The following is a 12,969-nucleotide window of genomic DNA, read 5'->3' on the forward strand; positions in this document are numbered from 1 at the left end:
TCCGCCTTATAGTCAACACATTGGACAAGAAAGGCTTAATATATGAAATGGCCCAAGGGATATCACCGGGCACCCTCTTAAATCTTAAAGAGGTACCCCTAGTCTACTAGATTCTGCAAAAAAAAAAACTTTAACCGACAAAGCCAGGTTCACCTAAATTATGGCATTTGGCTCCCGGACTATTTGCTTTGGTGGTCACGTGCAAATGTGTGGTTGGGATATTTGTGTTGCATTAGATGGGATATTTATAAGCTCTTGTCTCAAACTGCTGACATTGTTGAGTGTATCCTCACTTGATGATTCATTTGATTCTTTTCTACCGTGTCTCTGGACTGGGTGTGTTGGGTAGCCAACGTTAATTGATTCACTTTAATTCACTGGATTTTTACAAGGAAGGGAGTGTGCACAAATACAAACATAGAATTAGGCTACCCACACACATCTGACAGTGGACATGTAATATGTTAAGAGGTTGTTGGGAGGTCATGGAAGTAGGACACTGCAGCCTCTATCACCATCTGTGGTCTGCTGGTTGGGGAATGGGACTTGTGGCCGAAGGGTGTTTGGTTCAATCCCTGACTGATGGAAAATGTGGGTGGGTGGAGTGATAAAAACGGCTCTGCTACCTCCACATCCATGGGGTGCCCTTGAGCAAGGCACCTAACCCCTATAGCTGCTCCCTGGGTGCCAGATTAAAGGCTGCCCACTGCTCCGGGTGTGTACTGTAGGTATGAGCTCCCAGCTCATTGCGCTGTGCGTGTGTCTATGAGGGGTAAAATGCAGAAAGAAAAATTGTGTTCTTTTGGAGCAATAGCATAACCAACAATGCATGAATACTTTCCCAGTCAGATCAGCAACTCCAGAACATCATCCTTAGAATAACACAGATGGATATGAGAGATTGGCTCCTCTACATTGTGAATCAATTGATGTTTACCTGGTTTTGTGTTGAACTCCAGTTAGTCACTAAAGACAACATGACCCAGATAAAGGAAGTGTATTTTTCTGGGTCAAAACATCTTAAAGGTATTTAACTGTGTCTAACAATGCAGGGATTTGTTTAAGGGAGGATCCTGGCTTTTGAAATTACATGCTCTATATTTTACCATGACAGTAAAATAACCATCCAACTTAATTAACTCACAAGGACGCCTAAAATTAACCTACTCTAGGTTGTAAATCTTATCCTTTAAATAATCACCGGGCTTCACAAACATACACAAATTAGCAAATACAAATAAGGTCCATAGTGTTGTGCAGCCCATTAATGAGGCCAATAGAGAAGTCTTGTAAAGAGTTTCCATGTGCCATACATCTTACAAACACACCCAAGTCTACACAGGAACCCATTTTGACCTCACTTGTCTGAACAACTGTGAAATGTTACATAACTTGAATGAAATGAATGAAATACCCTTTTTGCTCGTTTGTTTTATTTCCATAAAATGGTGAACAACCTAAAAAGTCAAAAGCCAAATTTACATACAGTGAGGATTTTACTACTAGCAAAATACATAAACCACATCTTTCATACTGTATCTGTAATGCACAGAATATACCCACTTATTAAAAACCTATGACTTTTTCCCCAAGGTGTTCTCGGAAACAAAGTGTTTTCACTAAACTGATGTGGGAGAATGAAATGGAAGGGACATGGCCTCACTTATGTAGCTATTATTATTCTGTCTTTCTGGGCAGTAGTGCCTGAAAGTACAATTTAACACTTGTGTTCCTATTGCCTAGCATGTAGAAAGGTGCTTGAGCAAGGTACTGCTACCATTACTGCTACTTCTACAATATAAATAAACTTTACATTTCTCTTCCATAACCAACAGTATCAATAAAATGAACAAGTAGTAATGTACAGTATCTCTTTGTATAATGAACCTAAGCCAGGCATCCTTATCGGTCTTATGGCATATTACTTCTACATGTTTGTTTCTGTGGGGAATCATATGAGCCATTTGGTTCTTTTAGCTCCACTGCAGCTTTTGGAAAGTCAGCTTGGTGCAGATACTTTACTCACTGCCCTGCTAAATACTGCTAAAATGACTGGCATGTGTACATGGACATATGAAAGTTACTTGTACAGTATGTCATCTTATGAGTTTCAACAATCATTTACTTGTCCCCATGGCTGCTATTTTGTCCAAAAGAGTTGGAATCATGAACACATGATTTGGAGTCCTGGGAACTGCACGATTTAGAGAAACTACCATTGGCGCTTTTATCTGAGTCACTGGAACTGTCACTGGAATCATTTGAGTCGCTAGACTTGCCAGAATCCTTTGACCTGCTAGAGCTGCTAGAATCGCTAGAACTGCTTGAACTGCTTGAATTACTAGAGTCACTAGAATCACTGGAGTTACTGGAATCACTGGATTCATTTGAACTACTAGACTTGCTCGAGTCAGTGGATTCAGAAGAACTACTTGAGTCACTGGATTCAATAGAGCTACTTGAGTCACTGGAATCACTGGATTCACTTGAACTACTAGACTTACTTGAGTCACTGGATTCACTTGAACTACTAGATTTGCTTGAGTCACTGGATTTACTTGAACTACTAGACTTGCTTGAGTCACTGGATTCACTTGAGCTACTTGAACTACTAGATTTACTTGAGTCACTGGAATCACTGGATTCGCTTGAACTACTAGACTTACTTGAGTCACTGGAATCACTGGATTCACTTGAACTGGACTTGCTTGAGTCACTGGAATCACTGGATTCACTTGAACTACTAGACGTGCTTGAGTCACTGGAATCACTGGATTCACTTGAACTAGACGTGCTTGAGTCACTGGATTCACTAGAGCTACTTGAACTACTTGACTTGCTTGAGTCACTGGAATCACTGGATTCACTTGAACTACTAGACTTGGTTGAGTCACTGGATTCGCTAGAGCTACTTGAACTACTTGACTTGCTTGAGTCACTGGAATCACTGGATTCACTTGAACTACTAGACTTGCTTGAGCCACTGGATTCGCTAGAGCTACTTGAACTACTAGACTTGCTTGAGTCAGTAGAATCACTGGATTCACTTGAACTACTAGACTTGGTTGAGTCACTGGATTCACTAGAGCTACTTGAACTACTTGACTTGCTTGAGTCACTGGAATCACTGGATTCACTTGAACTACTAGACTTGCTTGAGCCACTGGATTCACTAGAGCTACTTGAACTACTTGACTTGCTTGAGTCACTGGAATCACTGGATTCACTTGAACTACTAGACTTGCTTGAGCCACTGGATTCACTAGAGCTACTTGAACTACTAGACTTGCTTGAGTCACTAGGATCACTAGAGCCACTTGAATCATTAGAATCACTTGAATCACTTGATCCACTAGAAATGCTTGAGTCACCGTTACTATTTGTGCCATTGGAATCACTTAAGTCACTAGCCACCATTGAGTTCTTTGAATCAGGTGACCCACTAGGATCACTAGACTGTGCTGATTCAGCAGCACGAGGCGATCTATTTATCTCAGTAGCATTTTGTGCGGGTTGGTCCACAACCGGATGGGTGTCTGGACTAAGCAGAGGAGGTTGTACATTGGGGTTAGGCCTGAAGCCGACGTTAGCATCACTGGTTTGCTCAGGATCAAGGCTGGGATCAAACTCTTCTGCACGGAGGTCAACGCCAGATCCAGATCCAGAGCTTTCGTGGAGTGGGCCACCAGCAGACCCCCAGAGGCGCTCCACCCAACTCTGAGGAACACACACACACACACACACACACACACACACACACACAAACAAACAAACACACATACACACAGTGAATTATCAGCTTAAGGGAGAGAGAGCGAGCAAGAAAGGTGAAGACTAGGTCCGGTATGTCCAGGTGTAGTTTCAGGAAGCATATAATACTTACAGGATGCAGAGTCACATCATTTTGGATCTGTAAAGACATGCATAAGAATTCCCCATTAGCTCGAGTCACACGTATTGCCACTCATAGAAGAAAACCCACAGGCAGCTCTGTGGCCCATGTGGCCCATGATTGGAGGATGCTTTGCATGAATGTGTGTCTGACTCACCGGCAGGGTTCTGAGGCTGCCAATCAAACAGAGGAGGAGGATCTTTACCGTGACAAATGCCTGTAAATTACGATCAAATTGTTAAGTGATTTCTGAGCTTATGAGTTGCCTGTTGAGTTGAGTCTGATTAATGTTAGCAGTTAACTGACATCCACCCATAGGTTTAGTTCCATTGCTAAATGTGAATTTATTCTGAAATTACACTTCTAGAACATACTACTAAAACAAGTTGCAAATACTCCACCCTTTTCATCAGCAATACAAAAATGTTTCGAAACTAAAAATGGCAGACCTAAAAATGTAAAAAAATATGTAAACAACCTCAACACCCACATCCCTAACCTCAGCTTTCAGTAACCACACAGAAGTTGGTAATTATAATGCACTAACTTTCAGTGTGCCACATAAGATAATAAAATATGATCATGTATCAACAACCATTAATAATAAAAAAAGAACAGGAACAAGAAAAAGAACAAGATAGACACATAAATAATCAGAAGAAGACTATTCTCCCCATGTACATGTAGTGTTAGACTCACCATCTGTACTCTCCTCTCCTTCTCTCTCTGCTGTGACCAATAAAGTGTGCGCAGTCAGAACACCTGCACACACCTGCACCCTCCTATATAGGCTCTCAGCATTTGACATCTCCTTCTCTCTCACCCCCCCAACACACACACACACACACACACACACACACACACACACACATACATGCATACAGCTTTACACACAGCAAACAGTAATAACTACAAAGGACTGAATTATGGGGCATCTCTCACTCTCTCACTACTATTTTAATAGTAACACACACACACACACACACACACACACACACACACACACACACACACACACACAGGTATATTTACCTATTGACACACCCTGGCCATAGTAATGAATGGTGTAGTTTCAGCTTTAATTAGATATTCTGTGTGTGTGTGTGTGTGTGTGTGTGTGTGTGTGTGTGTGTGTGTGTGTGTGTGTGTGTGCGTGCGCGCGTGCGTGCGTGCGTGCATGCGTGCGTGCGTGTGTGACATGAGTGTGTGTGTGTGACATGAGTGTGTGACATGAGTGTGTGTGTGCTGTTGGTGGTTGCAATGCTGAGGTTATGTTTGTGGTGGTACAGGAAGTCCCCTGATCTGGTGGCATCTTGGTTACCACTTCCTGTTTGTCTGCGATATTGTAACACATTTGATTTGTGACCCCTGGGCTTATAGTGCCTCATTTGATGTTATCTTTTGATGCTCAGATTTTTTTGTTTCTCTCACTGATTTCTACGATCTTTTACAACCAACCAACCCACACAAAGCCTTGTGTCTGCTAGTCATGAAGACCTGGTAGCATAATATATGTCTGAAAATAACTCATATATTTAGAATAACTATTAGAACATCAATAGAGTATCTATCTTTACTGTAAACTGCTCATAATTCGTCGGGCCATTGTACCATCTAGAACAGTGTATTGACTTTGCATAGTCAAGCGGTGCGTCGTCCATTATCCCTTACATAGCTGGCTTTCATTCATCCCATCCTTGTGTGTACAGGTACAGTTTGGAGCAGACTGAGGTCTCCAAAGGTCTCTTTGAGGATCTGGAGAGGGTTGAAATGGGCAATTCACCGCCTTCTCCTCATCACTGCAATGTGTGATGAGGTCACCCTGCTCACCCTCACCAACATAGACAGAGACGGATACATTGTGAGTTAGGATGATTAGTGACTTAAGATAGTTCCTCCCCTAGTATAGTGTCCTCCCTATATCAGCCTTAAGATAGTTCCTCCCCTAGTATAGCTTCCTCCCTACAGCCTTAAGATAGTTCTTCCCCTAGTTCCCTGCAGCCTTGCTATTTATGTTTCTTTTGTATGCTGATTGACGTAAGTTGGCCTCATATAAAGGTGCATTTCATTTGTTTTTCTGCTTTATAAATGTTATAATGCTACTCTTCCCGGCCATGTCAATAAGTGGGCTTGAGCGTGCTGACTGTCTCTTTCTCTCATGTCATCTTCTCTCTTTCTCTCTCACTAGCATGTGTGTGAGAGATAGTGAAACCAACCTGTTATTTTGCGTTTGTGTTATTGTGTTGACTTAAGAGAGACTTATCATTTGGTCCCTGTGGCTGTAATCAAAACCAAGCTGCTCATTTCATAGAAGCTCATCTCCAGTAGCCCACACAGTGTGTGTGTGTGTGTGTGTGTGTGTGTGTGTGTGTGTGTGTGTGTGTGTGTGTGTGTGTGTGTGTGTGTGTGTGTGTGTGTGTGTGTGTGTGTGTGTGTGTGTGTGTGTGTGTGTGTGTGTGTGTGTGTGTGTGTGTGTGTGTGTGTGTGTGTGTGTGTGTGTGTGTGTGTGTGTGTGTGTGTGTGTGTGTGTGTGTGTGTGTGTGTGTGTGTGCGCGCGCGCGCGCGTGTGCTTACAAATCATAGTCTATCCTGGATGAGTCTGTGTATGATTCATTCATTCATTTTTCCATTTAAAACCAACAATAAAAAAAAAGAAAATAACCTTATTTTAGGCCTTTCTAAGACTAAAATGAAAAACACGGATAACCAGTGTTTAAATACAAACATAACCATTTTTTCCGATGTTGTACTCCCAATCAAAATGGACAAAGTGATTTGTTTGGTTTACTTGCCTGTGGCGTGACCCGGAAGTTACCATTGTCCTACAATGTCCTATTTCAAAAGACCAAGGGAACTTCATCAGGATACATAGGATCCTGGATCCATGAAATAACTGGCCTTTAAAAAATAAAAGTCTGTCTGTCTCTATGGGAATTTAACAGGGGTTTCCTTACTCATGCCCCCTGTATTTCAAGGAATAACATTCATTTATTCATGAGACATGATTCCTTAGCAAAGAAAATTGGTGTCCTTAAAGGTGGGATTTTTCCTCATTCAATTAAGGCATTAAGAACAATTTCCAAAAGATTTTTTTATTCCTCTTTTTAGTAAACTTTTGCATGGGGTTGTGCACAGCACTGAAGAGAAAACGGAAAAAGGAGTCATACACAGACCTGGATGGAACAGTTTGCACATAAATTCCATGAGAAACAAAACCATAGTGGCATTCCCCAGTGTTGAGACAAGTTCAATTACAAGGTACAGGCTTTTAGAATCACTTATTTCCAAACCAAATTTGTTGTAAAAATTGTAGTAACAGAAGAAAAATTAATTCACAGAGTTTTAAATCGGAATTATCCTCTTGCGCTCTCTCTCTCTCTCTCTCTCTCTCTCTCTCTCTCTCTAGCGTGCACACACACACACACACACACACACACACACACACACACACACACACGAGCACACACACAGCAGGATACAGCCAATATACAGCCAATATAGACTAACCATTATGTTTGTGGAATGTGATTCCAAATTTGAAAGAAAATAGTTTTACAGTATACAGCATAACACACAACCGAAAACTCCCGACTTATGCACTCGTCTTGAGTGTATCGAGCAGTCTGAATTAATCATAAATATTCAGTAGTAGGTGATACAGAACAGATAAATGTTTTTAGCAAGTAGCTTTAAGTATATCAATTGTCTATTTGCTGTGCTGGCTGATATGTAAATACATTATTATGATGATGACACATGATGATGTCCAAGACTAATAAGAGTTGTTTACAGTAGAATATTCAGTTCACTTTAGCCATTCTATTCAAAGTGGTTTGAGCTCATTCTACAGTGTGGTTGGAAGTTAGACAACAGTGTGAAAGCCCCTTTGGATCTCCTGCCTGTGTTATCTTTCTTCTGTGTGACACCATTCCACAAAGGCAGTGGGCAGGCTCTCTGAATACAGTGTGTGCCCTGTGTCCTAAGAGACCTGATCTAAGCTGTAATTTAGAGTTTAGTTGTCTCTTCTCATTCTTGTTTCCTCTTTGTGACAAAGTGTTCCTTGGCCTGGAACCAACTCCTTGTTTTTAGGATCCTTTTGGTTGATGACACATGGTAGCCTTTTTGATTCTCTATTTGAGTCACCACTCTTCAAGAACATAATGTTCCATTCAGTATAGGCCTGTTCAGTTTAATCACAAATTTACTGTAATCTCATGCTGTGACAATAACTCAAAAGTCACTCTTCTGATAGAAATGACTTATCATTGCTCTTTAGTTTACTTTAGAATAGTTGATTGCAGATATAAAAGGTTTTACTCAGTTTTAAGAGTCAGAAAGAAATACTAGATGATCTGCTCTGAAAAATACGCTCATAGCCTCTTTGCATCTCTCAAATATCTCCAGCACAGGACGTACAGACTTAAAAGCTCTCTGTTAATTAAAAGCTTCAATTCTATGCCAGGCTTTATCTTTCCATGGGTTCAATTCTCTCTATCTTCTCTAGCAGGTGTGCCTCTCAGATTAGTTTGCCATGTGCTGGTAAGTGTAACAGTATATATGGTTTTAAAATCATCCCTTTCATTACGTAGCTCTACAAGTGCTCTCCTAGAAGTGCTTTGCTATAAGTGCTCTCCTACATGTGCTTTCCTACAGGTGAAGTACTACAAGTGTTCTCTTACACATCAAGTGGTGCGTCTGCAGCTGGTGTCGCTCTGCAGGTGTGACGTTTTGCAGGTGTGTGGAACCATCAGGTGTGGCTCTAGAAGCGTGAGGGTCTGGAGCTGGGCTTCTCACAGGTGAAGCTGCCCGCGCTCCTCGTCCAGCATCAGTAGCCCAAGGCCCGGGCCGTGCTGGTCACCTTCTGCCACGGGGTGGAAGACCCCGGCGTGGACGCAGGCCCCGTTGTCCCCGGTGGCGGTGCACTCGGCGCTCTCCAGGCTGTTGCCTGCGCTGTCGGGCTCCATGGAGGCGGCGGCTGCAGCAGTGTGGACAGCAGGTCGCACCGACGCGCCCTCCGAGCCTGATGGGCTGTGGGTTGCCATGGCGATGGCGGGTTCGGGAGCCACCTGAGGCCGCAGTGGGATGCCAAACGCAAGGATGCGGCTCTGCAACGAGTGTGTACATGATGAATATAGACACACATACACACGCATACTATAACAGCACATAGACACACTACCCATATACACACACTAACATACACACCTGTAAATAAACAAGCATTTTGATATGATAAATCATAGGCCTAGATGTTGTGTTATCTGTTCCATGTGCCCATGGCAACCAAAGACAAAAGAGTTATGAGGTCGCTCTCACCCTGCGCATGTTCTCCTCACTGCCCAGGCTGTTGTCCTGTGTGTCGCCATTGATCTCATCCAACATGTGGCCCATCAGCTGAGGACACACACACACACACAGTTGTTTTAATACTTTGTTGTAGTTTTTTGCTGTGCTCCAGTAGGCTACTGTGATTTCCTGCCCAAGGTGAACTACCAGCTCTACTGTCTATTATCTGCTTTACTACCAGGACCAAACACTAGGTGGCAGTCAAAGGTTAGTCACCATCTACTCTATAATAACACAGGGGAAAGGAAAACAAATTCTATTCTGGCCACAGTTGTGGGTAAGCATTTTAGGAATTTGAAATGTTCCCCAATTACCATTTAGCAAGCTCTCACCAGGGGCCAACAAGAGACTTTTGTAGAACATCAATCATGAAACCTAAGTGTGCAACATGGAATATGATGTGTCTGTGTAGCGTGTGCTATAGGATCCAGTTGTGCCATAAATACACACCTGTTGACCATGAGGATTTATTCCCATCTCTTCTGAAGTCTAAGAAACAACACACAAAAGTACACCTTTCAATTCAATTGTGTGTGTGTGACTCTGTGTGTGTGTGTGTGTGTGTGTGAGAGAGAGAGAGAGAGAGAGAGAGAGAAAGAGTGTGTGTGAGTGAGTGAGTGATTTAATGATTGACTCTATTATAAGTGCAGTAAAAGGTTTTACTCACAGTGTCTTCCGATGTGTTGGGCAGGGATTCTGAGCTCTGCAATCCAAAAAAGAAAATGTGAATGTTTTTACACAAGTGACAATGAACCTGATTCATACAATTCTATCCAGACATGTAAACATCCCTTTATGATGAGTAATGTAAAGATAAACTGTTAATGAAAACACCCACCTCAGATGTGGTCTGCTCAGAAGACTGAGAGGAAGATGAAGAGGGAATAAAAATGGCATAATAGTTAAGTAAGTTGTAAATAAAGAAAGAAAGAAAAGAAATAGAATAAAAATATCGATGAAGATAATATTTCTAAATGATTGAAATGATGGTTGAATTTACATGTTGCCAACATGTGTGTGTGTGCGTGTGCGTGTGCGTATGCGTGTGCGTGTGCGTGTCCGTGTGTGTGTGTGTGTGCGTGCGTGTGTGTGTGTGTGTGTGTGTGTGTGTGTGTGTGTGAATGACAAAAAAATGATGAAGGGTTAAACTTACACTGTCCTCAGAGGATTCATCTGAAGTAACCTCTTGAGAACTCTGTAAGGAAGGACAACAGTGTTTCAGGTAAACAATCTACAAAGACATACTGTACGTGTGTGTGTGTGTGTGTGTGTGTGTGTGTGTGTGTGTGTGTGTGTGTGTGTGTGTGTGTTTGTGTGTGTGTGTGTGTGTGTGTGTGTCACACCTCTGACTGTGATTCCACAGACTGGGTCTGGTCAGAGCTGAGAGACTGTGAGGAACTGTGTAGAGGAGCTGGAGGCTGCTGGACATTTAAACACAAAAGGTCACTCTAGGTCAGCACACAATGCATTTAATGATCATATCTTATAACAGCATACAGAACACTCATTTTGTATATGCATCACCATTCCAACCACATGTAATAGCCAACATATTGATGAATATGTTGTGTCTCTATGTGCTGTAAATTGCTTTAAATGAAAAGATCTGCCAAATGAATACACATGAATACATGTAAATGATTCAGCATACACAATCACATATTGCTTTCAATCATTGTGAACAACGTCTCTCATACAGCTTTGTTTCACTGTTTGCAGTTTACAGAAAGAGAAAATGACTTACTGTTGGTGCAAGTGGGTTTGTCTGAAGTAGAGAGGGATGGGGAGAAAGACACAAAGTAAAGGTCATGCTTCATTATTCAAAGAATCTCTGGACAGGTTTATGTATTTGAAATTCTGGTGAAACAATAACATATCCAATTTAATTTAACCAACAGTAAAATTACAACAATGTGGAAATCACAGTTGTTGTTATTGTTTGGCACCGTTCCGCACATTTAAGTGTCTCATTTGTGTGTGGGTGTGTATGTTTACCTGGTTTGTTTTACAGGCTGTTTGACAGTTTGACGGTTCTATTGGGGGACTTGCAGTGTTGATCTGGGGTGGTTACAGGGATTTGGATGTTAGGAACTTTCATTTGAAAGCTGAGTGATTTCAGATTTGGATCTAATGTGGCTTAGTTTGTTTGTGCTGATATTGCTTTTTAACCGTTTGACTTGATTTGCATGGTCTATGTGTTGTTTGCTCCTTGCTTTACTTACCCCCACTGGTTCTAAAGGTAAAGGTGATTGACTCAGTGGTTCTCCTATTGTTGGTAGAACCTGAAAAAAAGGTGAGGGGTCATGTCTTGGGTCTGTCTGAATCCAAATTTCATTTAGAATCCTATCAAAAAGAATTCCATCTCTGGATGTGCTCATTGTGCTGCCATTGCGCACGTTTACATCAGGGTTTTGTAGTTATCTGGTTATTCAAGTGCTCATGTAAACGGAATAAACCAATATTCATTATCGGTTTACTGCCATCATCGGCGGTTTATGAAAAATCCATTTACAGTAACACACCTAAGTTTCTGTTAATATTCTGATTTCTTCGAGACATGTATACTGTACACCTTACACAGATTATTACTCGATCATTGCCAGTAATCGTTTTTTTAAGTGTACTGTACATGTATACAGTAGTGACTAGATGATGTGTCAGATTCATCCTGTGTGATACAGCTGTCACTGAGAATTGAGATTGAAGAGTAGTACACTTACAGGAAATTGTTCAATTTGATACTCGTCCAAGCGTTGTTGCTGGGGAATCTAGAACATACAGAAATATGATCAAAGTTAACAACCCATAGAACATGTATCTAAGACACAGTCCTGTGGAACACACTGAGAGAGAGAGAGAGAGAGAGAGAGAGAGAGAGAGAATCTGAAAAGATACTCACCGGATTGCACAGTGCCAATCCAAGCAAGCAGGTGATAGTGAAGGTAACCAGCATCATCCCGAGAAGAAAGCTTGAGGTGGAGTTGAAGGGCTGCTGCTATCCCAAAAGTCACCAGCGTGTTTTTGTTCTGATTGGTATGAGTGGCTGGCACCAGTATATATACCCAGTGTGAGTGTCAATGTGGGAGTGATAGAGCGACATATGTGCATTGGTTTCCCCTCTGACCTCATCACCATTCCTCCTCCCTCCCTCGCTTCGCCAGCACTCAGGATGCTGTGCGGTTTGCCGATGTTTGTTCGTTCTCGTCTCCATCTCATTCCTCCTCTCTCATTCGCTTTCTGTCTGTCTGTCTCTCTTTCTCTCTCTCTCTGAGTCTCCCACACTCACTCATTCATCTTTCTCCCCCCACCCCCACAGCCACAGAGTTGTCCGTCCTCTCCTCTTCAGAAAATTCTGTTGTTCGGAGACCAACTCTTAGGCTTTGTTGGTTACAAGTTGGTTGAGTGTTGTCATGTTGTTGTTGGTTGTGTGTGTGAGTGTGTGTGTGTGAGTGTGTGTGTGTGTGTGTGTGTGTGTGTGTGTGTGTGTGTGTGTGTGTCTGTGTAATTGTGTGTGGTTGTGTGTGACAAGCTTTTCCAACTATAACTGGTAGAACAATAGAATCATATGCTGCAATCAGTCATCTTATTGCACATCTGTGTTTACATGGTAGACTATAGATTGTTTTCATTACACAATGCAGATTCCCCATGGATTGATGCTGGTCCTCAACTAAAGTTTTTTAAGAGTTAAATTCTGAAGTTCTCTTTTAGTGCAGGACCAGGCTTAATCC

At 41.9% G+C, this 12,969-nt stretch overlaps 2 protein-coding genes and 1 long non-coding RNA gene across 3 annotated transcripts; all 3 read right to left on the minus strand.

The window, feature by feature from the left end:
- Positions 1 to 1,881: 1,881 nt before the first annotated feature.
- Positions 1,882 to 3,417, minus strand: LOC134060455 (dentin sialophosphoprotein-like). Its single transcript, XM_062517184.1, has one exon. The coding sequence runs from the start codon at positions 3,415 to 3,417 to the stop codon at positions 2,122 to 2,124; it is 1,296 nt and encodes a 431-aa protein (XP_062373168.1). The 3' UTR covers positions 1,882 to 2,121.
- On the minus strand, positions 3,418 to 4,110 carry LOC134060201 (uncharacterized). The gene is made up of 3 exons (XR_009935140.1): positions 4,050 to 4,110; positions 3,884 to 3,910; positions 3,418 to 3,717 (listed from the first exon to the last, which is right to left on the minus strand). It is a non-coding gene; the product is annotated as an uncharacterized LOC134060201 (long non-coding RNA).
- A 4,200-nt stretch (positions 4,111 to 8,310) lies between these two features.
- Positions 8,311 to 12,197, minus strand: LOC134060456 (proline-, glutamic acid- and leucine-rich protein 1-like). Its single transcript, XM_062517185.1, has 11 exons — positions 12,138 to 12,197; positions 11,959 to 12,006; positions 11,461 to 11,520; positions 11,234 to 11,296; positions 10,983 to 11,003; positions 10,582 to 10,659; positions 10,392 to 10,433; positions 9,906 to 9,941; positions 9,689 to 9,727; positions 9,209 to 9,286; positions 8,311 to 8,997 (listed from the first exon to the last, which is right to left on the minus strand). The coding sequence occupies exons 1-11, from the start codon at positions 12,192 to 12,194 to the stop codon at positions 8,683 to 8,685; spliced, it is 837 nt and encodes a 278-aa protein (XP_062373169.1). The 5' UTR covers positions 12,195 to 12,197; the 3' UTR covers positions 8,311 to 8,682.
- Between the last annotated feature and the right edge of the window lie 772 nt (positions 12,198 to 12,969).

The sequence above is a fragment of the Sardina pilchardus genome, chromosome 16 (genome assembly GCF_963854185.1).
Source record: "Sardina pilchardus chromosome 16, fSarPil1.1, whole genome shotgun sequence".
Lineage (NCBI taxonomy): Eukaryota > Metazoa > Chordata > Actinopteri > Clupeiformes > Clupeidae > Sardina > Sardina pilchardus.